General features: G+C 46.7%; 1 protein-coding gene across 3 annotated transcripts in view; it reads right to left on the bottom strand.

Annotated features, from left to right (window-relative positions):
* Positions 1–27,612, bottom strand: part of SPTBN2 (spectrin beta, non-erythrocytic 2) — a 99,995-nt gene that overhangs the window by 52,073 nt on the left and 20,310 nt on the right. Inside the window, exons 2-4 of one of the 3 annotated variants that reach the window (XM_053369563.1) lie at positions 15,503–15,606; positions 6,270–6,456; positions 274–284 (exon numbers count right to left, since the gene is read on the bottom strand). In XM_053369563.1, coding sequence (XP_053225538.1) covers positions 274–284; positions 6,270–6,426 — 168 coding nt within the window. In that variant the 5' untranslated portion in view covers positions 6,427–6,456; positions 15,503–15,606. The remainder of the gene's footprint in view (positions 1–273; positions 285–6,269; positions 6,457–15,502; positions 15,607–27,612) is intronic. The other 2 variants (XM_053369560.1, XM_053369561.1) reach the window with 2 other exon arrangements.

Genomic DNA, 27,612 nt, shown 5'->3' on the forward strand with positions numbered 1-27,612 from the left:
TGCCCTTGATCTTCAGCAATGACTGGAACTCCCCACACACATAAAACACACACCCAGGGTGCCCCCCACCCGCCGCTGCCACCACTGGCTTCCAGTATTTCCTGCCTGCCTGGCCGCCCCACCCTGCTTGGTATCATCCCAGACTGTCATTAAGTGACTGTTTACTGACTCTCCCAGGCCGCCTTTCCCTCGCAATCCTCCCCCAGCCGTTAACAGGGCTGGAGACGCTGAGGTAGCGGCAGAGTTTAGCAACTGCAGGAAGCTGCTGGATACGAAATCAGGCTCTTGGTCCATCACCCAGCAGCTCAAGATGTGGGCTGGCAGAGGGTCTCGGGTTGGGGGGGCGTTTCAGATGGGGAGACAGCCCCACCTGGAGATGCCATGCCGTTGGGGATTGAACCTAGGATCTTCTGCAGATGCTCCGTTACTGAACTATGGCCCTTCCCCCCGATGCTCATTTTGGGATTACTCAAGGCCACACTTGCTCGCGCTATCGGAGCCCAGGCCCAAGGCCGGCTTGCTGTGTCCTTGGCTTCTGCCTCCGTTTGGCTATCTCGTGTTTGCTGGCACTTTCCCCTTGCGGGTTGTGATAAATAATGATCCCAGTCCCTCATAAAGCCAATCTACCCTTCGCAAAAAAGGGTGGCGGGGTGGGGGAATCCCAGAGTCTAAATACAAATACACAAGGCAGCATCACGGGCAAAAGACTACAAGTTGGAGGTCTGAGAAAGGGGCAGCACCAAAGGGTGGGGGTGGGGCAAGTACCCCTACCCCAGCAAAGTATTCGGGTTGCTTTTAAAAGCTAAGGCAGAAATACGATTTTCATCAAAATCAGGCTGTAATGCTAAGCATGCTTACTTGACAGCGAATTAGGTTGAGATTTAATCCAGAGAAAATCAATTTAGGATGGGAGCATTCATTTTAAATCTTCCATTACTTCCCATTCAGAAATTTGGGGACACCTCTGCCCCAAAATGCCCTGTTTCCTCTCCACAGTCCCCCCCCCAATAGGGAACATTTTACATATTGCATCTTTGCTGTTATTATTTTGGGTGCACATAATGATTATAAACAATTTATTGTATGCGTTGGGAGCAGTTTTGTTCCATTGTTTTCCTATGTTTTGCTAGTTGAACTTCTCTTGTAATATTGGATAAAAATGCATTGTTATATTTTATGGTAATTGATTTTAACTGTTCTGCAATTGTACTTTTCATCATGAATTTTCCCCACTGAATCCAACTGTTATACCACAGGGTCACAAATGTGGCTCCCATAGAGGCCTTCTCTGGTACCCACGGGGCACAACCCCCCCCAAAAAAAAAACCTGGCTTGAAACAAGTATTCCATTGCAACCAACAGAACAGGATACACTGTGTGAATGGCAACAATTAATAGTTTGCAAATGTCCCCGTGGGCCCAAGATTTGGTAACCCCTATTTTATGTGATTTTCCATTGTATAATGTTGTTGTTTATGTGCCCTAGAAAAGTAGTATACAAATGAAAAGGCAGGCAGGCCTGTCTTACATAGTTTCTGTTCACTTCAGTAAGGCTTGTGCAAGGAGGTAGAGGACCACCCTGGGGCATACTGCCCTTAGGGAAGGGCTTTAGCTCAGTGGTAGAGCATATAGCAGAACCTTTACTCACGTACGGAATCCGTTCCGGAGGTCCGTTCATGAGTCGATCCAGGTTACTGGGAGAAGCACCGTTTTGCACATGCGCATTCAGCGGCAGCCCCGTTCTGTGCATGTGCAGATGGCAGCAGCCGCTTCTGTGCATGTTCAGTCGGCAGAAGCCGCTTCTGTGCGTGCACGAATCACAGCCACTTCTGTGCATGTTCAGTCGGCAGAAGCCGCTTCTGTGCGTGCACGAATCACAGCAAACCCAATATTTACTTCCGGGTTTGCCGCGGTCGCGAGTCGGATTGTTCATGAGTAGGGGCGGTGGTAAGTCAAGGTTGTACTGTACACCAATTCATAGAAAGGACAAAACAATATACAGTCATGCCTTGGGTTGAATATGCTTCATGTTGAGCGAATTCGAGTTGTGCTCCATGGCAAGCCGGAAGTAACGGAGCACGTTACTACCGGGTTTCGCCGCACGCGCATGCGCTCAAAATGACGTCACACGCATGTGCAGAAGCGGCGAAAAGTGATGCGCGCATGCATAGACATGCCGTTGCTAGTTACGTTTGCTTCTGGATGTGAACGGGGCTCCGGAACGGATCCCGTTCACATCCCGAGGTACCACTGTATGCAGATCAGCAAGCAAAGTATCAGAATTAATTAGACAAAACTACTACCAACAATTACAATCAATCATTTAAATCAGGGGTTTCCAAACTGTGGTCCACGGGCCATTCAGGAGGTCCACGATGTGTCTGTGGATTCGTGATTAAAGAGTCGGCACATCCATCACATTAAATGTTCATATTGCTTTTTAACTGTATTCTTATGGCTTTTGAATATTGTATACAATTTGAATATTGTACTACAATTTGCATTATATGGAATTCAAACTGTAATCCAAGATATAATAAATAATACAATTAAAAATCATCCAGCACCTAGCACAGCACATTATAATCACTACAACAGGCAGAAAAATCATTAAGTGTCCTCCAAGACCCTCAGCAAGTGGTCCATGGGGGGCGGAGTTTGGGAACCACTGATTAATAACTGGGAACCACAGATAAATAATTATAAGCAGCTAGTGCAATAATGGCAAAAACGTGATATATGAAATGGTTCCACCCCAAGTTAGTGGTTGAACACCCACACACCCACACCCAAATAGCAAAAGCAGGTGAAGAACTGGGGTAAACACACTGCAATTAGGAGTTAACAAAGGTAAGCTGTAACAAAATGCTACAGTGGGGAATGCTCCTGTTTAGCATTTCTGCCAGTGTGGGTGGTGTGGTTTTGGCCATGTAGTGGCACTCATCCCTGAACATCACCAATAATTGGAATGCCCTGCTGATATTCCTGTGGGCCAATGTCCCTGTCTTCCTTGAGGAAAGTACCCCCAAGCTGAGACTTAGACTGGATTCATGCATGTAGGAGGTGTCTCATTCTTTGGAGCTGGTCTAAGCACAGCAGCCACCCACCCACCCAGCCAGGTAAACAGAAAAGCAAGGCCGTTTGCACTGGGAGCAAAGTGCAACAGGCAACCAACAGTGACAGACAAGAGAAGGGAGAGAAGGAATACCGCTTTGGGCTCTTGGAGCCAGAAACCATCTGGATTCAACTGCTGCGTGTTTCAGTTTCCCCCAAGACAGAACAGTACAATCCTGCAGACAGAGTTCTGGGATTGGATCTGGAGAACCTCCCTTCCACGTCTCCAAAGTCTCTGCCACAGACTCTTGGTATAAAATTTGGGCAAGCCAGCCTCACTCTCCCTATCGGACAAATGGGAGGAAGAGAGACCTGACTTTCTAGTGCTAGGTGAAAGAACAGAGCCAAGTGTGCTAGAAAACTTTTTCAATTAAAAGGAAGGGAAAGCACCACTGATATAAGTGATCAAAAACATTTTTGCAGTGCCAAAGAAGCTGTGTGAAATATGAGAGCCACGATCCATTGAATGGTGCACTGGAGCATGAGCTGAGTGCCTCTCCACAATACAGTGGTACCTCGGGTTACAAATGCTTCGGGTTACAAACTCTGCTAACCCGAAAGTACCGTATTTTTCGCACGATTGGACGCACCGGACCATAGGGCGCACCTAGTTTTTTTGGGGGGAAATTAAGGAAAAAAATTTTCCCTTTATTTCCCCCCCAAAAGCAGGTCAGGGAAACCGAACCAGGTCGGGGAACAGCGGGATAGTGGCGCTGCGCCTCCCTGCTGTCCCCCGAGCTTGTGGGGCTGGCCGATGTCTGCCCGCGCGAGAGGCGCCCTCCTTCAGGGCGCCCCGCCCGCCGGGCTGCAGGCTGCTATCCGCAGCGTGGGAAACCCTGCGGGGAACTCCTGCAGGGCTCCCCACGCTGCGGATGTGTTCCCGAAGCGCCGGGCGCTCTGCTTTCAGGGCGCCCGACGCTCCGGGAAGCAGGCTGCTATCCGCAGCCTAGACATCCCTGCGGGACCTCCCGCAGGGTTGCCTAGGCTGCGGATGTGTTCCCGAAGCGCCGGGCGCTCTGCTTTCAGGGCGCCCGACGCTCCGGGAAGCAGGCTGCTATCCGCAGCCTAGACATCCCTGCGGGACCTCCCGCAGGGTTGCCTAGGCTGCGGATGTGTTCCCGAAGCGCCGGGCGCTCTGCTTTCAGGGCGCCCGACGCTCCGGGAAGCAGGCTGCTATCCGCAGCCTAGACACGGCTAGCGGAGCGCTAATCCCGAAGCTTGGGGCTGCGGAGCTCAGCGCGCCCCAAGCTTCTGGGTGCCGGCAAGGTCTAGACGGCTAGCGGAGACCTTGCCGGCACCCAGAAGCTTGGGGCGTGCTGAGCTCCGCACGCCCCAAGCTTCGGGATTAATGCAGCGCTCCGCTAGCCGTGGGAGAGCTGGGTCTCCCACGGCTAGCGGATAGCTTCCTGAAGCCTGGAGAGCGAGAGGGGTCGGTGCGCACCGACCCCTCTCACTTTCCAGGCTTCAGCGAAAGCCTGCATTCGCTCCATAGGACGCACACACATTTTCCCTTGCTTTTTAGGAGGGAAAAAGTGCGTCCTATGGTGCGAAAAATACGGTAGTTGCTCCGGGTTGCGAACTTTGCCCCAGGATGAGAATGGAAATTGCGCGGTGGTGGCGCGACGGCAGTGGGAGGCCCCATTAGCGAAAGCGCTCCTCAGGATAAGAACAGTTTTGGGTTAAGAACGGACCTCCGGAACGAATTAAGTTCGTAACCCAAAGTACCACTGTATAAGCCTAGGAAGACTCTCTACCTAAACATCAGTTTGCAAGCCCCTGCAAAGGTGGAGAATATACCCATAGCTCTGTCTAAGGCATTCCTTCCTAGGAACACGTGGCAGACTTAACATTCAAATCACCCTGTACAATGGTGTGACTCTGCCGTTCCAAAGGCTGCCTACAACTCCCATCATACTTTGGGGCACTGTGTGCTTGTTACAAGGCTTCCCCTTGCAGCTGCTGTCAAGACTATTCTGTTCCTGTGCTGCAACCACTATGACTCAATAACTTTATTTGTGTGTTTTGGAGAGAAGAGGACAGAATGGCATGAAAGTTCAAGAGCACATGGGTCGAAATTTATTTTACTCCTTGGATAATTTCCAGTAAAAGCTAGACAGAAATATCTCCCCCTCCTCTCCCCTTTTCAGTGTCCCTGACTATCAGAGATGCTAGGATTTTTCGACCTACTTTTCTAAAGTTGTCCTGCAAGTATGAAGTCTCAACTCAGTTGAAGGATTTTATATTGTGTATCTGTTTGCTACCCTGGGCAACCTGAGGAGGAAGGCTGGATATCAAATCAGTAAATAAAATCATCCTCATCCATTCTTACCCTGCTCCTACCCCAATCTACATTTCAGCCTTCAAATGAGTGAACACAGTTGAGTTGTTAGCCTGGCTTGCACTTGCAAAGTATTGAGGGGGGACTCTCAAGCAACTTTAAAAAATGGTTTCTGACTTTGCTTGATTTCCCCTCCATAAGAACCTAACAGGACCCCTGAAGCTGGATCAGACCAAAAGGGGTTCATCTAGTCCAGCATCCTGTTTCTCACAGTGGCCAAATAGGTGCCTGCAGGAAGCCTGCAAGCGGGACATAAGGGCAAGAGCACTCTCATTTTTATATATAAGTTTATTTTTCATTTTCAGCTTTTACAAATATTTTGTAAAAATTTTGTAAAAGGTCTACTTGACCTTCCCCTCAACTTCCCTCCTTTCCTTTCTGCCATTATTTATTTTATGCATTTTTCTTACTGCATCTCCAATTCAAACGTATTTACAAAAATTTCCCTTATTATCCCTTAATTGCTGCAAGAGCGCTCTCCTGATAGGGTACATCAGTGACTGGTATTAGGAGTCATGGCACCTCCGATCCTAGAAGTAATACACAGCCAGTATGACTAGCAGACTTTGACAGCCCCATCCCCCATGTATTTTGGGGAAGTACCATGTACAAATTTAATACATAAAATAAATAAGCCCACCCACTTGCCTCCATTTTATCTTCACAGCCACCCTGTGATGTAGATTACGGAAGAAAAAGTTACACTCTGCACATGCTCACATTGCTTCCCTTGTCACAAGGCCAAACTGTCGCAATGCAAACAGTGCCAGGGAAGCTCAGCCTTGGCAAAACGACAAGCTCCCTGGCACCCCTTTACCTGCCAGCGCCTTGATGCGAGAGCGCTCAAAAAGCCGGGCCGAGCTGTTCTCATTGTCCCAGTCTTCGTCAGCCACTTCCCAGCGGTTGTTGATGTCATTGTACTGCTGCTGGATCTCCAGGCTGTCATAGTCGGTAGGGGAGAGGGTGCTGCTCATGGCGATTTCGGCAACAGGGCCAACGTCTGCCTTGAAGTGAAAGAGGGAACAGTGAGAGCCTTCAGGCACAAGGCCAACTCATACCTAACCAAGTATTCTTTTACGTCCATTCTAAAAAATGTATATACAGTGGTACCTCAGGTTACATACGCTTCAGGTTACATACGCTTCAGGTTTCAGACTCCGCTAACCCAGAAATAGTGCTTCAGGTTAAGAACTTTGCTTCAGGATGAGAACAGAAATCATGCTCCAGCGGCGTGGCGGCAGCAGGAGGCCCCATTAGCTAAAGTGGTGCTTCAGGTTAAGAACAGTTTCAGGTTAAGAACGGATCTCCGGAACGAATTAAGTACTTAACCCGAGGTACCACTGTACAATGGTACCTCGGTTGTCGAACGTAATCCGTTCTTGGAAGATCATTCAGCTTCCAAAACGTTCAACAACCGAGGCGCAGCTTCCAATTGGTTGCAAGAGCTTTTTGCACTCAGAGGAAGCCATGTCAGATGTTCAAGTTCTGAGGAACCTTCGAAAACGGAAGCATTTACTTCTGGGTTTTCACTGTTCGAGAACTGAAACGTTCAACAAGGAGGCGTTTGGAAACCAAGGTACCACTGTACGTTGTTCTCTAACCGTTTAGGAGCCACAGATCCTCAGCTTTCTTAGGTGACGTACACGCTATCCTGTTAAAGTACATTCAAACCACGTTCCTTTTCTCTAAAAAAATTCTGGGCATTTTAGTTTACCCCTCACATACTTAAAATTCCCAGCAACCCTGAACAAACTAAGTGCCCAATAAGATACCTATCCACAGGTCACTGACACAAAAGCTCTGCTCACATACTATGTAAAAGAATGAAAGTTCACTGTTCCCCTTCCCTTCTTTCCATTTCCTCCCCTCTTTCTCCTCACTTCTCTTCCCCCCTCAACAAACTGAATGCCACTGACCTGTAAGGAGGACTCTGCGATTTGAAAACAGAGACACTGAATGTACTTTGGTTACTCATGAAAAATAAAATATACTAAATCACAAAGCTCAGAACTCTTGCTGGGAGTGAGGAGTACTTTGAATGTGCTTTAAAAGTGTAGAGTGTACGCAGCCTTATAGGGAGTCACCTTATACCTGGTTCCTGTAGCGCAATTACACCCACACTAATAGCAGCAGCAGCTCTGGGGAGGGGGGAGAGGGGCTTCTGACTGCAACACAGATGCTCTACCACCGAGCCAGAGCCCTTCCTTCCCTGGCATAGTATTTTCTATGCTGACTCTATCCTGAGGACAGCTCGGTTGGTAGAGACTGTTTAATCTCAGTGTTGTGGGTTTGAGCCCCACATTGGGCAAAGGATTCCTGCACTGTGTGGGGTTGGACTAGATGGCCCCCAAGGTCCCTTCCAACTCTACAATCCTATGATTCTTCAGGAGAGAAAAAGGAAAGGGAGCCTGAAAAGCTGCCTGCTAAGATTTAGGGGGGAGGCGGGGCAGGAGAGTAAAAGTCATAGCTTCACCCAAAGAATCCTGGGAAGTGTGGTTCATTAAGGGTGCTGAGAATTGTTAGGAGACCCCCATTCCCCCCAGAGAACTAGAATTCCTAGAGTGCAGGGTGCGAACTTGAATAAAATATTGGGTGGGGTTCCAGTAAGCCCCGCTCCACATAATCAGTTACATGATGTGGTGCACACACACCATTTGAATGGCAATGGCCATTATTGGTGGAGGGGGGCATTACTTCTATGGGCCAGATCCTTGAAAGGGTCCCTAAAGGCATCACATCACATAGATGTTAAGATCCATAGGAATCTTATCTGTGACCAACTGTAGGGAGAAAAAGGGCAGAGGAAGCCTGCCTTACACCACGTCAAGACTATTCGTCTGCCTTGCTCAATTCTGGCATCAGCTCTCCAGGGTCCCAGCAGAGATCCTTCCCACCACCAGATTCACTAACGGAACGGAGAACCTTCAACATGCAAAACAGGTGCTCTGCTAATGAGCTGCAGTTGCTCTCTCCAAAGGCCCTTTGTGCAGTTTTATTATTAATAGTAATTGGATTTGTTAATTGCTTGTTGCTCAAAGGTCTCCAAGCAACTTACATTTGAAAACATAAGCATAAATATGTTCGGTGGTTCTACCTGGGATAGTGTCAGTGAAGGTGCCAGGTGGATCTTACTGTTTCCAATCTCTCTCTCTCTCTCTCTCTCTCTCTCTCTCTCTCTCTCTCTGCCCCCCGCCCCGCAGTTAGGAAAAATGACTAAGGTTTCCTGAAACACCTTCCAGATGAACAGATTCATCACGTCATGCACCGCCATTCATCAGAAGCATCAGATGAAATGAACTCTATCCCACAAAAGCTTATTGTGCCATATAAAATGTTTGCTCATCTTCAAGGTACTAAGGGATTCTCAGTTGCTTTTGCTGCAGCAGAGAAACACAGCTAGTCTTCTGGAAGCCTTTTAGAATGTGCGCAGTTTTTATTAAAAAAGTTGTAAAATCAGCTTTTGGCGAAGAGAGTGAGTGAGTGAGAAAGAGAAAATAGAGCTTGCAGTGATGCGGAAAATGTTTAAATCCTGCTCACAGCAGCCACAGCCGGCACGCAAAGGGATTTTTGTGGCGCTGCCACAAGCCCCCAAAGTTAGAATATTCTCAGACGGACACAAACACAGAATACTCAGTGAAACTTTTAAAGGAAAATTCTCAAAATGCAACATAATCTCTGTGTGTGTGTTCACAAATCCAAACATGCTTCAATTTTATCTGCACTTATTACTTTACAAAATGCTTTCCATAGGCCTCAGTGCATTCCCAGTAATTCTTTAAGCCAGGGTGGAGAATCTCTGGTCCGGGGGCCAAATGTGTCCCTCCAGACCACTCTACTTAGCCCACGGTGGCCCTTCCCAGGCCACATCCCCTCCTCAACCACATCCCTCGGTCTCCAGGCTGCTCCCTTAATCAGCTATTAACCACCCCCTGGACCAATCCAACCAGTCTGCTCCTACTAATTTCATCAGCCAATATGTGCAGGAATCAAGAGGGCACGATGTTAGCCTCACTGCCAAAAACATTCTGCTCACATCCTCCAGCTGCAGCAACTGAAACTGATCCCGTAATAAATTCTTTGATGGTGCACCAGCGACCTCCAATGGACCGGGGCCAATTGTTGCATCCAATTCAGAATGAGTAAAAGTTATGTTGCCTTCAAAATGGCAAGCAAATCTGACACACAAGACTGCTTTCCTTGTCCGAACCAGCTAGTTCACTACTCTAAACAGCTCCGCTGGGCAATTCCCCAAGAATGTAGTTGACACCATGTAGCAGGACCGGCTGTGTGTTCATACCTGTTCAGTCAGACTGACTGCGCTCTAGCCAACACCAAGTCCAATTCACTGCCTGGAGTTCCTCAGAAAACCAAGCAGCATCCTGGACTCCATGTGGCTGGAGCGAGTGCTTCTGTGCAGTCCTGTCTGTCTGTCCCCAGGCCACACACCCAACCAGTCTTGCTCTGCACCATCTTCAAGTGTTTTTGCCTGGCTGGAATATGTCCTTGAATAGCCCTGGGCTACATTGCCTGAAACCAGATTAGAGTTAAAATCATGGAACTAATTTCAGAAATTTTCCATCAGGCAATGTATTGTGAATCCCCGGCCCCACTTGCTGCCAGCATCGCACAGTTCAATAAGGCTGCCCAATGCTTGCCCACTTCCTCTGTGGCCCAGCTGCAGGCCTTGGGAGTGGGGCTGGCCTGCCTGCCTGCCTGCCAGAGCCTTAGTTTCCTTCTTTGGCCGCACAAGCGTTAGCAGGCTGCTTCCTTCCTCTGTTCCTCCTCACACCGAGCAGAACAATGACTCCTGGTAGCCACCGCTTGCACAGCAACAGAACATGGGGGCAAGCTGCGGTTGGCGGGTCTGGGGAGGATGGCAGCTCTGCGGTGTAGCGCCATGTGGCACATCGGCTGATGCGCTCTGCCTGGGGCAGCGCAACCCACCCAGTCTCAACAGGAGGAGGCAGAAGCTGCACACGGCGACACTAATTGTCTCCGTGGCCAGCAACTGCCTTCTTCCTTCCCGACATCGTAATATACCACCATATCGCGAAGTTTCGCTGGCAATGCATTACGATGCTGAAAAGCAGGTATTGCCCAACCCTGCCCTTGAACTCTATTAACACCCCTTGCTCGTTTGGAGCTAGCCTGCTGTACAGATGTAAAAATCTACATTTGCCACTCTGCCCCCACTCACCATGGGCTCACGGACTCCGGAAGGTTGCCCAGCCTTAAGGGAATGCAGAGCTCAGGCTGAAAATGGCTCCTCAATCCTGCCTTGGAGGAACCTCTCCTAAACCTCACCACCTTCCCCAGCTCTGCTTTGCATCTGTGGCTCTCATCCGCTCCCTTCAGACAGGCCTCGTTTGTCACGGCTCCTCTGCTGAAACAGACAGCTTTTCTATTTACACTTTCACAGGGTGGCGGGGGGTGGGGGGACAGGACACCGTGGCCATCTGGCCTCCTGTCTGTCTGGTCTTCTTCAAAATGATGGATTGTGACGCTGCATCCCAAGTCCACCCAGAAATTCTCCAGCAGAAGGACTTTTGCTTTGCTTCTATTCAAGCTCACTAACCTGCTCGGATTTTGGCAGGGAATTTAAGATTTATCTGGGGGGCCATTTCAGCGCTCTTTGTTAAATGGATATTATCAGTTCACAGAAGTTGAATTCGGTCACTCTCGTCTTGCAAATTGTTACCATGAAATGGAAGGGCTTCATTACAAATCTTGTACAGGCAACCCCCACCGCACACCGGTTTACACATGTTCAATATGTGCGCAATTGTGAACACACGCATTGCGCCAAACCAGGAAGTGACCCAAAAATGTCACAAGAAGGAGTGGAAGGGGGTGGGGTAGGGGGCAGAACAGAGTGTTTGCAAAGCTCTTCTAAGGGGTTTTCAAATATACACCTTTTCCTTTAGTGGAACAAATCCCAAGAAAGGTTCTCTTATGATAACCTCTGGCTCGGATATCTCAGTATCTGATGGTTTGATTACATCAACCTAACGTACAATCAAAGTCATTTGTTCAATGTTGCTATCAGTGCAGAATAATTTTATACCAATCTGTATAAAACTGTTCCCCTCTGAGGTCTGCACCCTAGGTGGTTGCCTAGCTCAATATTTCCCAACCTTGGGTCTCCAGCTATTTCTGGACTACAACTCCCATCATCCCTAGCTAACAAAATCAGTGGTTAGGGATGATGGGGATTGTAGTCCGAAAACAGCTGAAGACCCAAGGTTGGGAAACACTGGCCTAGCTGGCCTAAGGATAGCACGGGCCCTGGCTGAAGTTGAATCCTGCACTGAGCAGGGTATTGGGCTTGGTGACCTCCCAGGTCCCTTTCAACTCGTAGGATTCTTCTGCCATGTTTTTTACAGATAGATGGCCCTTCTATGGAGGTGTAGTGGCTGTGGGGAGGGTGGGGAAGAGAAGCTTCAACAGCCGAATTTCTCTGCATTGCAACTCTTAAAAATTATCTGAATAGCTCAGTCAGGACAGCATGAGACTTGTAATCTCAGGGTTGTGGGTTCGAGCCCCACATTGGGCAAAAGATCCCTGCATTGCAGGGGATTGGACTATATGACCTTTGTGGTCCCTTCTACGATCCTCTGTCATAGTAACTCAAGCAAAGTGGAGGAACAGCAACGGCAGAGGCCAGCACCATGTGCACAGCAGATGGGGGAGCCTTTGGTCTTCCTGATGTGGCTGAACTACAACTCCCATGATCCCTGGCCATTGGGGATGCTTGCTGGGGCTGTTGGGAACTGTAATATGGCAACGTCTGGAGAGTCAAATGTGCCCCACTCTTAAGGTAAAATGGTCAGGAGCCACTTATGTACCTGGGCAGCTGACATAATTTGTTCCCAGGGACCGTTCCCACTAAATCAGAGGTGGGGAATCTTTTATTTACTGGGGGTTGCATTCCCCAGTAAATAAAAGAAATCACAAACTGGGGGGGAGTGCATACCAGCAGAGGGCGTGGCCAGATGCCAAAGTGGGTGGAGCCACAGGTGGAACTCTTACCTTTGAATAGTAGGCTACATTCCAACCATGGAACGTCAGAGGTATCTACACACACTTAGACAAACACAAACCATCTTCCTTCCAGAGAAGCAAGAGACATTGTCACAAAAGCACTAGCGGAAGATGTGGCCTGGGAGAGTCTTGAGAGACCTGTAGGGTGGCATTAGGCCACCTGGGCTTGAAATTCCCCACTCCTGCCTTATAGTTACCAGTTTGTTTGTTTTTTCATTTATGGAAAGACAAGGTGTGAATTTAACAAAATATACCCGGCATCAAGTCTTTGGGCTATTGTTCTGCTTGCCAAGACGCAGCCGTGGGATGGTGCTCACAAGTCTGCAACCCTGCACTAAGGAGATGTATCCATCAACGGCAGCTGTTTCCCCTAGGACAGGTAGAACCCATTAAGGCTGGCACCAGGAGCAAGTGAGCGGATCTCAGGTTGTGGTGTGTGAGTTGGCAGGTGGCCTTCAGCACCAAACACCGCTCACCCTGGGAGAAAATTACTTCTCTTCTCTGTGCTAAGTGGTTTTCCAAGGAGAGAAAAATCTAAAAGCAGTCCATCAGTTTCCCAAAGGACCAACAAGAAAGCATCGCACAAGTTTATGCAGACTGCATTCCTTACCTCCCAAAAAAGAATGAACCAAACAACTGAAGTTTTGCTTTCTTTAACAGCACCTCTGAATCTGTGGCATTTGCTCTCCAGCTCAGAGACAGGCAACCAGTCCCCCCCCCCCCCCACAAAGCAGATATTAAAGGGACTACTGTATTTTTTAATCCAAGGTGTGGCCACAATCTTGCAGTTTTATTTGCAAGCAAAGGACCAAGTTTTCCAGTACAGTACAACCTTTTAGTTCCTGAAATTCATTCCGATTGTGCAGATAAAATATCACGGATAGAATTCCAAAGGGTGTGTTGTTAGTGTGTGAAAATAGGCAAGACCCAAAGACCCCAGGCATGCACCTCCAGAGGGTGATGTTAGACGCCATCCTGCTGCCTGGGCATCTTCACTTGGTTGCAAGTGGCTGATAGCCAGGTGCAAAATGCACCTGGCGAATTTTGAAAGCTGCTGCAGAACACTGTGGTGGTTAGATACTCACCACATTTTCCGACACCTTAGGAATAAGAGAAGCTGCCTTGCCCAGAGCCACCATGGGGAGGGAGGGAAACCTTGGGGCTGGGAGGCAAATGCGGACCTCAAAGCCTTTCTCTCTGGCCCTCGGGATGCTCCCTCCTCAGCCATACTTCTTTCACTCAGAGAATATCTACAAGCATTCCAAGGCTCTACAGGTTAAACTCTCAAGTGGTCCTGTTTTGCACCTTCCTTGAGTGTTTTGACGTGGCTGGGATGCGCCCTTGGACTCTGATAAGGCTTCTTGCTTGTCTGAATGGAGGACTGAGGGGCGTACAATTCAAAGTGCTGGTTTTGACCTATAAAGCCTTAAACGGCTCAGGACCGCAATACCTCAAGGACCGCCACTTTCCATATGAACCTACCCGGACCCTGGGATCATCTTCTGAGGCCCTCCTTCGTGTGCCCCCTCCTTGAGAGGTTCAGAGGGTGTCAACACGAGAACGGGCCTTCTCTGCAGTGGCTCCTCCTCAGGGAAGTTCACCTGGCGCCTCCCTTATACACCTTTAGGCGCCAGGCAAAAAGTTCCTTTGTCATCAGGCCTTTGGTTGATCCGAATTACCTCCTATGCCCTTTTAAAATGTGTTTTTTTGAGGGGCAGGGGCTATTGGGTTGTTGTTTTTATTTTTATTAGGTATTTTGTGGTTTTATATCTTGATTTTGTGGTTTTATATCTTGATTTATAGGGCAGTATATAAATTCAAAGAAGAAGAAGAAGGAGGAGGAGGAGGAGGAGGAGGAGGAGGAGGAGAAGTGTGTGTAGAAACTAGCCAATGGAACCAAGGAAAAAATAACATTGCCTCTATCCCCTCCCACCACTGGCATGTGAGCCCCAGAAAGTTGTCCAGAAGGGAATGTAGTCTATTAAGGAATGTTGAATGATGTTGGATTGAAATTGAGTGGTTTCTAGCTGTAATGGTATAAAGGAATATGGAAAAATGATTGGATAAGAAAACAAGGTGTTATTATAAGCTGTAATGCTTTAAGTTAAGGATTTGCTGAACAAATAATTTGAAATGGAATACAAGAAGGGGAGGTATGAGGAGGTCAGAGAAATATGTTATTGAAAACTATGTATTATGAACTATATGTCTTTTTAATTTTTTTGTTTGTTTTTTGTTTGCATAAAAAATTGAAAACTTTAATAAATATCTTTTTTATAAAAAAAACAGAAGGGAATGTAGTCTACACTGCCTGGCAATGCAGATTTAGAATGGACTACTTCCCACTCCTGCCAAGAGATGGAAGGAATTGAACCAGGGAACTTCTGCATGCCAAGCAAGGCGTCTACCACCATGCTATGGCCCTTCCACTTCTTGCAAAAACCCTCTCCCCCACCAACAAAAAAACCCCACCTGGAGCCAGCACTGTTCATTTGACTCTATACTGACTGGTAGGGATTGAACCCCTCTGAATGCAAAGCAGCTCCTCCCATGAGTTTTAGGACAGAAGGGGGGAAATCTTCAACTAACCGGACAAATCCATGCATAACATGTACAGTGGTACCTCGGGTTACAAACACTTCAGGTTAAAAACTCTGCTAACCCAGAAGTAGTTGCTCCGGGTTGCGAACTTTGCCCCAGGATGAGAACGGAAATTGAGCAGCGGTGGCGGGAGGCCCCATTAGTGAAAGCGCGCCACAGGATAAGAACGGTTCCAGGTTAAGAACGGATCTCTGGAGCGAATTAAGTTCGTAACCTGAGGTACCACTGTACTCTAGCATTGTGCTATGACCCTGCCCAGCCACACACACAGCAATGATGAGTGAGCCATTCTCGCTCCTGGTCTGCCCCACCCTGCAGGGCTGTTGTAATAATTCTTTAATAAAAGGAAAGCATTGTTTCGTATCCACCTCATCCAAGTTTAAGGCACAGCTGCCAGACCCCACTTACACAGAAAGTCAGCCTGGTTCTGCCAATCTGAATGCCACGCTGTCAGAGTATTCAGCTCCCCACGGCTGCTTGTCTGTTCGAGAGCTTGTTCTTTATACAAGGACCTGTAACACACAAACACAGAGAAGAGAAATGTTTAGCCTCTATACTTGATTATTAACCCGCACCATTCTCAAGGCCCGGAGGTAGGCAACAACGCACTTTAAACACAATGTGTACAATGCCCAAATTTGTTTGCTTCACAACAGTTGTTGTCTGAAAGCCCCTTCCTTCACTCGCTGAACGGTGGATGTCACAGAACATCCACAAACATTGTAAGTCTTCATGGGGAAGATGTCAGCAAAAGAATGTTAACAAACAGTATTGCTTCTGTGTGGCCAAGTGAAAGGTCAGCTGCCCACAAAAGGATTTGTTTTGGGGCAGGAAAAGAGAAGTCAAGCCTGTCTACTCAGAAGTAAGTCCTACTGAGTTCAATAGAACTTACTCCCATGTAAGTGTGTATAGCACTGCAACCTTAGAGCTTAAGAGAATGGAGGTCAGGAAACCAAGGAGATAATGTTGCTGTGTAAGAAAGTAAATTTCATATTGGAGTACTGTGTCCAGTTCTGGTTAGCAAATCTGAAGGAGGACCACCACAAACTAGATTGTGTCCAGAGGATGATGACATGGATGGCAAGGAGTCTGAAAATATGGCCCTAATAGTTAAAATGTATTGGTACGTTTAGCCTGGGGAAGAGAAGATTAGGCCTAGGGGTAGGCGATAGCTGTCATCAAATATCTGAAGGGCTGTCACACAAATGGTAGGGCAAACAGGGCCCTTCCTGCTCTAAAATTCACCCGTCCTGAACTGATCCAACCAAATATTTAGCTGCAGATTTGCAGAATATATTGATTATAAACAGAGACAAATAGGCTGTGTAGACACTGTGAGCTTAAACGCAGCTAGGTTCCTTTTCTCAGTTTGGATCTAATCTCATTTGGGGTGGAAATGCATCAAACTGCAAGTATTCCATTAAAAAACAGCAGGATAAATATGGATTGTCGCTAACACCCTGGGTCCGCTGCTTCCCAAACCAGCAGTGGAAGCACACTGGGAGCAGAGAAAACAAAGAGTCTGTGCACACATACCAGGAAGGCAGCCGTTATATACCGGTACACAAGAGCCATGGAAGAGGAAGAGAGCCATTAAAATATTACAAGTGGATTAAGCAGCATCATATCTTGCATTGTATGAGGAGTAGCTTCCTCCCTGCAGCTGGGCAGGGCCCACAGGCGATGGTAAGCAAGGCTACAAGACTCAACAGGGCAGGGTGCCTTTTTACATAAATGATGGGAGGAGGGCTCAGCTACACTTACAGTTGCCCCATGCCTAGAAAGCGCAGTCAGAACGATTTTCTGCTTTCTAGCCAAGGGTCTGAGCAGTTTTTCCCTTTGACCTGCTGTTTCCCCCCCAGAAAACCCGCTCTTTCGTGATAAATTGGAACAAACAGCAGTCCATGGAAAACCCAGCATTAAACTGCAGGTTTCCCGGGAGAAAGTGGCTGGGCAAATGGAAGTGCAGGTGAGCCCAGAGTGTGATCTGGGTTCAGCTGTTCTGGGAAGCTGCTTCTGGGAAGCATTCACAAGACAAATAGATTCCCCTGATTCTGCTTTCGCTGTTTTAAGCATCACAGATAATCCGGCAGTTCTAATAACTGATGCTGTTGTTGCTGCTGCTTGGAGGGAGAGAGCATCCCAATAGGAAATTGCAGATGGTCTCTCCACAGAGAGGTGGCAGGACATGGCTTGATATCAGAGAAACCAACACGGCACAGTACGGTTGTACACAGCTGGCTCTGCCACGACAAATTTGATTCTGTTTGGTATCTTCTGCATTTAAAATGCCACAAAGTGCTTGTGGTCCCTTCCAGGTCTACAATTCTTTGATTCTATAAGGCAAATTGACATAAAAGTCAGTCCCAGTATGTTTCCGAGCACAATTCAAAGTGCTGGTGCTAACCTTTAAAGCCCTAAACCGGGGTAGGCAACCTAAGGCCCATAGGCCGGATGCGGCCCAATTGCCTTCTCAAACCGGCCTGCGAACAGTCTGGGGATCAGCGTGTTTTTACATGAGTAGAATGTGTGCTTTTATTTAAAATGCATCTCTTTGTTATTTGTGGGGCATAGGAATTCATTCATTTCCCCCCACCCAAAATATAGTTTGGCCCACCACATGGTCTGAGGGACGGTGGACCGGCCCACAGCTGAAAACGGTTGCTGACCCCTGCCCTAAACGGCCTCAGCCCAGTATACCTGAAGGAGTGTCTCCACCCACATCATTCAGCCCGGACACTGAGGTCCAGTGCCGAGGGTCTTCTGGCGGTTCCCTCACTGCGAGAAGTGAGGTTACAGGGAACCAGGCAGAGGGCCTTCTCAGTTATCAAGGAAATAAACAACTATCTGACTTTTAGAAGACATCTGAAGGCATCCCTGTTTAGGGAAGGTTTTAATGCTTGATATTTTATCACATTTTTAATGTTCTGTTGGGAGCCACCCAGAGTGGCTTGGGGGACCCAGTCAGATGGGCAGGGTATACCGCAAATAAATAATAATAATAATAATTATTATTATTATTATTATTATTATTATTATTATTATTATTATCAGTATTCATTTATCATTCTATTTTACAACACATATGTTCAAGACAAGATTTTTGCTGCTTCTATCCTTATTATTTCTTTTACTACAGGTTTGTATGTATGATTTTTTTAAAAAAAAATCCCAAAAAACAATAAAATGTAGTGAGGAATAAAATACCCAGAGGGCAGGGCAGGGCAGAGGGCATGGATTTATCAGATCTTTTTATTTGAGTCCCAAGATCTACCAACCACTCTTCCTTCCTTCTTATAGCTACTACAAACTGCAGACCAAGGTTTCCATCAGCCCCATAATTTTTTCCATTCTCCTGGCTGCCTCTTCCAGGTTTGGTTTCATTGCTCAACCAACCAACCAACTTGAAGATGAGTTCCAATTAATCAAAACCTTGCATACATCCTTTGCAACTGCCTAATGAAATAACCATGTTGCCTAAAAAACAAAACACCCATTGCCATCCCAACAGAGCCAGCGCCTTCCTTCCCCAGAAATATCTGACAATCGGAAGGTTTGGCTGCAAAGGGTACACTGGGGCTGCCAGTCAGCAAACCAACAAGCAGTGTCCACCCCTCCGGAAAATGGAGATCTGGGTCACAGCCCTGATGACTCAGACTCCCTGTCGCAGTTGTGGTGCCAAATCCGGGTCAAGCAGCCAAACCAGGTCACTTGGCTTGCCCTGCCTTCTTATCTTCTGGGGGCTCATGTGCCCGCCAACTCTGCTCCAGGCAAGGAAGAAATCAACACAGAACAGACGGCAGATGCAGCCTTTTGGAAAAGTGACAGGCGGCAAATGTACAGCTGAGGCCCAAAACCGCCACTGGGGAGTCCGGAGGTAAGTTTTAAGCTGCGGTGAAAATGCAGCCTTTGCACAAAGAAAATGCAGGCATGCCCACAAGTATTTACAAAACCATTTGCTATCTTCCCGTGTTGCATGTAAACAGAACACTGCCTTGTTGCAGAGAACATTTACTGAATTCATCGCAATACTAGAATTTGGGGACATCCCATGAAGCTAAATAGCGAAAGATTCGGAACAGACAACAGAAGGTAGTTCTTCACACACAGAGTTTAAACTACAGCATTCCTGCCCCTAAGACGCAGTGATGGTCAAAACTATCCTGCAGAAAGAGGATGCTAGGCCCAATGGGCCTTTGGCCTGGTCTAGCAGGGGCGCGGATGGCGCTGTGGGTTAAAGCCTCAGCGCCTAGGACTTGCTGATCGTCAGGTCGGTGGTTCGAATCCCCGCGGCGGGGTGCGCTCCCGTCGCTCGGTCCCAGCACCTGCCAACCTAGCAGTTCGAAAGCACCCTTGGGTGCAAGTAGATAAATAGGGACCGCTTACTAGCGGGAAGGTAAACGGCGTTCCGTGTGCTGCGCTGGCTCGCCAGATGCAGCTTGTCATGCTGGCCACGTGACCTGGAAGTGTCTGCAGACAGCGCTGGCTCCCGGCCTCTAGAGTGAGATGAGCGCACAACCCTAGAGTCTGTCAAGACTGGCCCGTACGGGCAGGGGTACCTTTACCTTTACCTTTAGCAGGGCTTTCACATGCTCTTGTTTAGGGTTCAAGGGTGCCTAAAAGTGAATTCTTTGTCTGCAAAATGACCCCCAGGTTCTATCCCTGTATCTCCAGGTAGGGAAGAGGAAGAAACTACCTGGGGTTGTGGCCAACTAAGTTCTACTCAGAGTAGACCCACTGAAATCAATAGGCCTAAATTAGTCAAATAGAACTATCATTGGCTACAGCCCCTTGCCTCAAGCTGTAGGGAGATGCTGGGCTAGAAAGACCCATGAGCTGACTTATTAGAAATCTTAAAACAGTGCAGCCGATGACCCAGACTCAAATACGCCACATTTTTAAAATCCATTTGTTCCAATGCCTCACCCAGGGTCCAAGTCCCTGGAGTCTTGTTATCAGTAGCTAGGCTAAATCCTGGAGTATGAATAACATATTGGGAACTATAGTGACAAAGGGCAGCTTAAATTTTTTTTAAAAAATGAATAAATAAGAAAGCTACCTCTGAGCATGTGCAGAATTCCTTTCCTCCACCCCCCTCAACCCCAAGCAGTCCCCTGCCTCAGCACACATTTTTGAGTTCAGGGCAGCCTGCTTCTGACAACACGCTTAGGCAGGCTTTTCAGTTTAAGGATTAAGTCCACGATCCATTACCTAAACACACATGCACAAATCTGATTTCCTCCTTCCCACTTCACATGTTCCAGCTAATTCACAAAGTAGATTTTTTAAAAAATAAATAAATAAATGCTTTTTTATTTTTTTATTTTTAAAAAGCGCACCGGCACATTTTTAGCATGTTTACCTTGAGATTTTATCGCTAAGGGCTTTAAAAAAGGAGGCAAGGACTTCCCTTTTCCAAACTGTTCCCACCCTCTAGACTTCGCCTCTGCAGACTTCTGACTGCAGGTCCAGTTTGGCTGCTCGCTCCCCACCCACCCCGCAAAAAAAAGAAACCTTCAGAGGGCAAGAGAGAAAGCTAGCCAATAGTCAAAGCATCCAATTTTGCATTTTACACTGAGGATTTGGAGAGGGAAATTCAGAGTGGGAGAAGAAGAGACAGGAAATCAGCAAACGTGTTCAAAAGTTTAAATACCAATTTCTTTGCTTATGTTGCCTGATCAACAATTACTCTTTCCGGAATCACCACAAAGCAAGTGGCTTGTGATGCCTTCCCTGGATTTCAGGTTTAGCTAGCTGCCTTATTGGGAGGGGGGAGGAAAACATTAATGTAACCTTCCACACCTCTGGCAATAAGAAATGAGATTTCCCGATACCAGCCGCTATTGTGCCCTGGCTATCAGAAGCATCCCAACACCAAACCTAGGAGCATCAGAGTGGCTAATCCGCAGATTACGTGGGCCAATTGACTAGTTTATTCTTAGCTTTGGACTGCCAAAGGGAGCTTATACTCTTAAGGACTCCAGCTATGGACCATAGTCCAGCTATGGACTGCCTGTGTTTTTTCAACAACAATAAAAGGGACTCCTCCCCACACACCCCGCTCCCAACAACAATGAGGACTAGAATCCTTTTGTTTGTTAAAACAAATAATAAAAAATAGGGAATTTGATTTCACAGACAGCCAGATTCTATACAGAATGGAAAACCTGTACTTAACTTAGGGCTCACAATGCACACCTGGCTTTTAAAATGTGGGGGGGGGGGGGTTTCCTCTCACAGCAACACCTGCTCCCCTCCAAAGTAGGCTTTTAAAAAAAAATCTGGGGGCAGGCTCCTGAGTGCCAGCCCAGAGCTTCTTTTTCAAGGTCTGGAACACAGCAGGGGAGAGAGTCTCCTGAACATGTGCAGAGTGTCCACCATCAACACTTAGTGAGCATTTTAGGGGGAGCAAAGTTACCAGGCCAAAGAGTATGGCTTTCAAAGGAAGGCTTAAGTTCCAGCACTCCTTTTTGCAGAAAATGTGCAAAAAGCCTCATTTGATATTTTGCATAAAAGCTACAAGCAGCACATATGTCGCCACCCCAGCAGAGCGGGATTTATTAGCTATGTCCAAACAAATACAGGGATTTCTGCCAATATTCTTCATTGCTGCCCCCCCCATCACCCTGAAAAACCCTTCTCCTTGCACTGCTAATACCATGAAGACTTAATCCAGACACTGATTGGATTGAGAGCCAACAGCAGAAGGGGCCTAAACGAGCACATGAGCCAAGAAAGCAGGACATGTTCGCACCGCAAGTGTGAACTCTGCAACCGTTTGCGCTCCCCACTCCAGCAACCTCCAAAAACAAACCCAATTTGAACGGTGCTTCTGGCGTATATAAAATGAAATCCTTCCCCACAACGTCATATATACAACTTTTAATGCAAAAGAGAACACTAAATCAAAGTGTAAACCCTTGTCAGGAGTGTCCAGCTCTCCGTTGCCAAAAATTCCCTGAATTTTTGTTGTTGTTTAGTCGTTTAGTCGTGTCCAACTCTTCGTGACCCCATGGACCAGAGCACGCCAGGCACTTCTGTCCTCCACTGCCTCCCACAGTTTGATCAAACTCATGCTGGTAGCTTCAAGAACAGCATCCAACTATCTCATCCTCTGTCGTCCCCTTCTCCTTGTGCCCTCCATCTTCCCCAACATCAGGGTCTTTTCCAGGGAGTCTTCTCTTCTCATGAGGTGGCCAAAGTATTGGAGCCTCAGCTTCACGATCTGTCCTTCCAGTGAGCACTCAGGGCTGATTTCCTTAAGAATGGATACGTTTGATCTTCTTGCAGTCCATGGGACTCTCAAGAGTCTCCTCCAGCACCATAATTCAAAAGCATCAATTCTTCGGCGATCAGCCTTCTTTATGGTCCAGTTCTCACTTCCATACATCACTACTGGGAAAACCATAGCTTTAACTATATGGACCTTTGTTGGCAAGGTGATGTCTCTGCTTTTTAAGATGCTGTCTAGGTTTGCCATTGCTTTTCTCCCAAGAAGCAGGCGTCTTTTAATTTCGTGACTGCTGTCACCATCTGCAGTGATCATGGAGCCCAAGAAAGTAAAATCTCTTACTGCCTCCATTTCTTCCCCTTCTATTTGCCAGGAGGTGATGGGACCAGTGGTCATGATCTTCGTTTTTTTGATGTTGAGCTTCAGACCATATTTTGCGCTCTCCTCTTGCACCCTCAATAAAAGGTTCTTTAATTCCTCCTCGCTTTCTGCCATCAAGGTTGTGTCATCTGCATATCTGAGGTTGTTGATATTTCTTCCGGCAATCTTAATTCCGGCTTCGAATTCATCCAGCCCAGCCTTTCGCATGATGGATTCTGCATATAAGTTAAATAAGCAGGGAGACATTATACAGCCTTGCCGTACTCCTTTCCCAATTTTGAACCAATCAGTTGTTCCATATGCAGTTCTAACTGTAGCTTCTTGTCCCACATAGAGATTTCTCAGGAGACAGATGAGGTGATCAGGCACTCCCATTTCTTTAAGAACTTGCCATAGTTTGCTGTGGTCGACACAGTCAAAGGCTTTTGCATAGTCAATGAAGCAAAGTAGAATATCACCCCCAAAAGAGGGGAAATAGCACTCAGCCTCAGAACACATGGAAAGGCAAAGATTCAAAACCTCACTTGAGGTAAGGGGAAATGGTTAACAGCCTATTTTGTGCCACGAGGACACAACACTACAAATCTAGGCCTGAAGGAATACTAAGATGGGCTCGTCGTGGCACGTGTCAGCCCATATTCCCAAAGACGACATGGCGCAAATGTCTGAACGACTGTGGCAGTTCAGAAAAGATTTTAGGGAAGAATGGCTGGCTATAGATACAAGGGGCGTTCATTAAAGATTCCCCCTGACGTACTTCCCCATGGACTGAGACAAATGAAACTGGGCACACTTATTAGTCCATCTCTACATAGCTACCAGCAAGAGTCAAACCCTTCTCCCATCGCTTTATGCAGCTGTGGAGACTTCGTCTGCAGAAGTCGGCAGGTTGCCTCAGAAGCCACAACTTGACCTCAGAAATCAGCATTTCATTGCCTGGAAAAAGCTTGCCCTTCAAAAATAACTTCATGGTTGGAAAGAGGTGGAAGTCCAATGGTGTGAGGTCAAGAGAATAAGGAAGGTGAGGAAGGATTTCATAGTCACAGGACCGTGCTTCCATCAGCGCAATGTGCGAGTTGTGAATCAAGGCATTATCCTGCAGGAGGCAGACACCTTTGGTCAGCATACCACGCCTCTTGATTTTGATGGCCTTCCACAATTTCTACAGCAGTGAAGCGTAGTATAGCCCAGTAATTGTGGTACCCTTTGCCAGGAAATCCATCACCACTACTCCACACTGGTCCCAAAAGACCGTGAGTATGACCTTGCCCGCTGACGGTTGGACACGTGCCTTCTTCGGAGGTGGCGAGGCAGAGTGCTTCCATTGTTTGGACTGGGATTTAGTCTCTGGGTCATAAAGATGGATCCATGTTTCGTCCTGAGTAATTAGTCTGGCGAAGAAGTCATCATGGTTTTCGTGACACATGCCCAAAAGAGCCTGTGAGCATGTGACTTGTTCCTGCTTCTGGAAAGGCGTCAGCAGCGAGGAACCCACCGTGCAGACACCTTTCCCATGTGCAAATGGTCATGGGTGATTTTTTCTACAGAGCCCACTCTGATCTTGACATCTGCAGCTAGTTGGCGAACGGTTACATGGCGATCCTCCAAAATGGTGGCCTCCACTTGCCAGATGGTGTCATTCATCAATGACCAACTGTGGTTGCCCAGGAATGGGAGCCATTCCACCGAAGTCTGACCACACTTGAACTGACGATGCCAGTGCTTGACTATGATGGGGCATCTTCCCCATAAGTCCCTTTCATCTCACTGAACGAATCCCGTGGTGTGCGCCCTTTCAAGTACAGGAACCTGATGACCGCTCTGCTTCAACTGGTTCCATTATCAGACGCTACTCCACATTAGCACCAGTAACAGAGAAACTGTTCAGAGTTCAGAGCTACAAATTACCATTTTACCTATGGAGAGATGTATCATTATACATGTGCAATTTCATTGTCCTACAATAACCGGAAGTGGGTCAGGAGAAATCTTTAATGAGCGACCCTCCTGAAGGTCAATATTAAGGACCTTTCTTAAAAGATCAGTTGGGGGGGGTATTTAAACTGCAGGAGTGACCCTTAATCTTGGCCTAAAGCAAAAACTGCCATTGCAGGACTGGAAAAAGCAAGCCCAGAAATCCAAAACCAGCAATGGGAGAATCGCAGCTGGTGAAATAATCCGAGGGCGAGAGAGTTGCCCAAATCTGCAGGAAGCCAGGACCTCCTCCCCATTTTTATAACCTGGGCTAATGAGACTTTCACTGAGCTTCAGCTGGAAAGCAAGGATATTGATCGCATTCCTCAGGCAAAAGGCCATTATAATTCCATTTCATTACTTCCAAGTAAAAGAAGATTTAACACAGTTCTTCACCTTACATGGGAAAACCAAATGAAATATTAAAAAAAAGTCTCTTTCAGGACTTGAGTAATGAAACCCTACAAAAAAGGCTCAAGTTCAAAAAATATATACTGTAGTGAAAAACTATGAAACGTGGATATTCAATATCATTTGTTTTTCCTTTTTAAAGCGGCAGTAATCAAAGAAGGAAGCATGCCAACTGCTCCTACTGATGATGAAAACGCTTACAGCCCTAAATCTGGGCCAGGATGAAGAGGCAGAACTGGAAATAATGACCAGAATGATCCAGAGAAAGCACAGAACCATCTATACAGCTGGCAGAAGAAACCAAAGAAAAACAAGAAAGGAAAACAGAGAAACAGCAAAAACAATGGCAACCTGAGGAAGCCATTCTGTCTGAAACCCAAGCTGAAAGGAAGCGTTTTTATGTCTTCCTCTGAACAGGAGAGTTTAAGTACTTTCTCTTGGTCAGTAAGATGTAATGCAAAAATTATGAATTAATGGTAAAGCGTCCCTGTATGTTTACAAGGGACGGAAGAATTGTGGGTACTTCTGTCATTGCTGCTGCCGCTGCCCGTATGTTCTTCATTGCAGTAGCGTGCACGCAGCAGAACCTTGCTAAATTTTGGTTAAATGTACATCTGTGTCATACTTGCTTTTATGAGGTTCTCGTCAACCTAAGAAGGCAGCCCATCCAGGAGAAGGAAAACTCTGATCCAACCTCCACTGCCTTGTGAGAAAAGCTTTGGGAGTAAACCCTGAGGAAAAATCCATACCCTCATCCAGCAATGGTACATTGCAATTGCTGCAAAAGGCAGGAAAAAATATTTAGGGGTCCCACAAGACTCTCAGTGATTTTGAAGCAGTCCATGGGGGGAAAACATTTGGGAACCACTAATCAAGATTACTATTCCCCCCCCCCACACACACACATTATCATAACATCATAACTCATACAGTCTAGCTGATCCAAAAGTCTAGCTGATGCAACTGTTATAAACCAGTAAACTCTCCAGGTCCTTTGGACCATGCTTCTGTTTTCACTACCGTACATATAATGGACTCTCCTCTAAAAACCAGAACACGGAAACTAAACCTGAATCCACTGCTTAACACATAGTCAATAAATTGAAGGAAGATTTTATTCTTTCTTAATCAATGACGCTGGAGGCCTTTCTGAATGAAGTCTTAGTGGAGGATTCAGTGAATGTAGTAAGAGAGGCCATATTATAATTTAATTTCTGAATGAAGTCTTAATGGAGGACTAAGTGAATGTGGTAAGAGAGGCAATATTAGAATTAAATATGCACATCTTAAAAGGTCAAGAGAGGCATCAAAATTTAGTCTCCAAACAGAAATAAAGAAACCTGAAGACACCCACAAACAATCAGGCAACAACAATAAAAAATATGCAGGACATTATTACAAAAGAACAGAATTGACAGGTTTAGAAATTAGGAAGATAGCATATGCAAGGCAATATAAAGGTAAAGGTAAAGGTACCCCTGCCCTTTCGGGCCAGTCTTGTCAGACTCTAGGGTTGTGCGCCCATCTCACTCAAGAGGCCGGGGGCCAGCGCTGTCCGCAGACACTTCCGGGTCACGTGGCCAGCGTGACATCGCTGCTCTGGCGAGCCAGAGCCGCACACGGAAACGCCATTTACCTTCCCGCTAGTAAGCGGTCCCTATTTATCTACTTGCACCCGGGAGTGCTTTCGAACTGCTAGGTTGGCAAGGCAATATACTAACCAAAAATTCTATGAGCACACTGATAAAAATTCTTGCTTTTCAACAAGTTCACAAGGACACGATGGAGAGCAACAATACTGAACAGAGACAGTGGGAGAAAAATTGCAAGCATTCCTTTCAGATTAGATGTTCAATCAGATATTCAGATCAGAACAGCAGATATTATGCAAACGAACAAGTATTTAAATGAAGCGAAACTAAATGCTCCAGAAAGGAATCAACGAAAGAAATGAAATAGAACCAATATTGGATGGAGATACTATGAAAGCCTTAACAAAATTAAAGCTTTATAATCCAGTTCTACAAATCCAGGTTTTATAATCCGGTTCTATAAAACATTTAAAGAGCAACTGAGGCCTAGACTAAAAATATTATTCAGTTCTATACTGCAAGGAGACCCAATCCTTACTGCATGGAAGAAACCTGGGAAATTTCCTATCCAAGAAGACTAATGCAGGCTCATAGCTCTCATAAACCAAGATGCTAAAATCTTTAGCAATATTTTAGCAGGTAGATTAGCATTATTAACACCTTTGATAATAGATAAAGACCGAATATGCCTTGTTAGACACAAATACATAGCTGACCCAATTATATGGCTGATATAGTTCATAATACCAAAAGAATGAAGAACCAATCTCTATTGCTTCATCGGATTCCACCAAGGTGTTTGACAAGTTGAGCTGGGATTTCTTGTACACCTTGCTGGGGAAAATGCATTAATGGTCTGAAAACACGTCTAGGCCAAGCTAAGGTTAGGTTAAATGGATGGGACACACCTTGGTTCCGGGGGGGGGGGG

Source organism: Podarcis raffonei, chromosome 16 (genome assembly GCF_027172205.1).
Source record: "Podarcis raffonei isolate rPodRaf1 chromosome 16, rPodRaf1.pri, whole genome shotgun sequence".
In the NCBI taxonomy this organism is placed as follows: domain Eukaryota; kingdom Metazoa; phylum Chordata; class Lepidosauria; order Squamata; family Lacertidae; genus Podarcis; species Podarcis raffonei.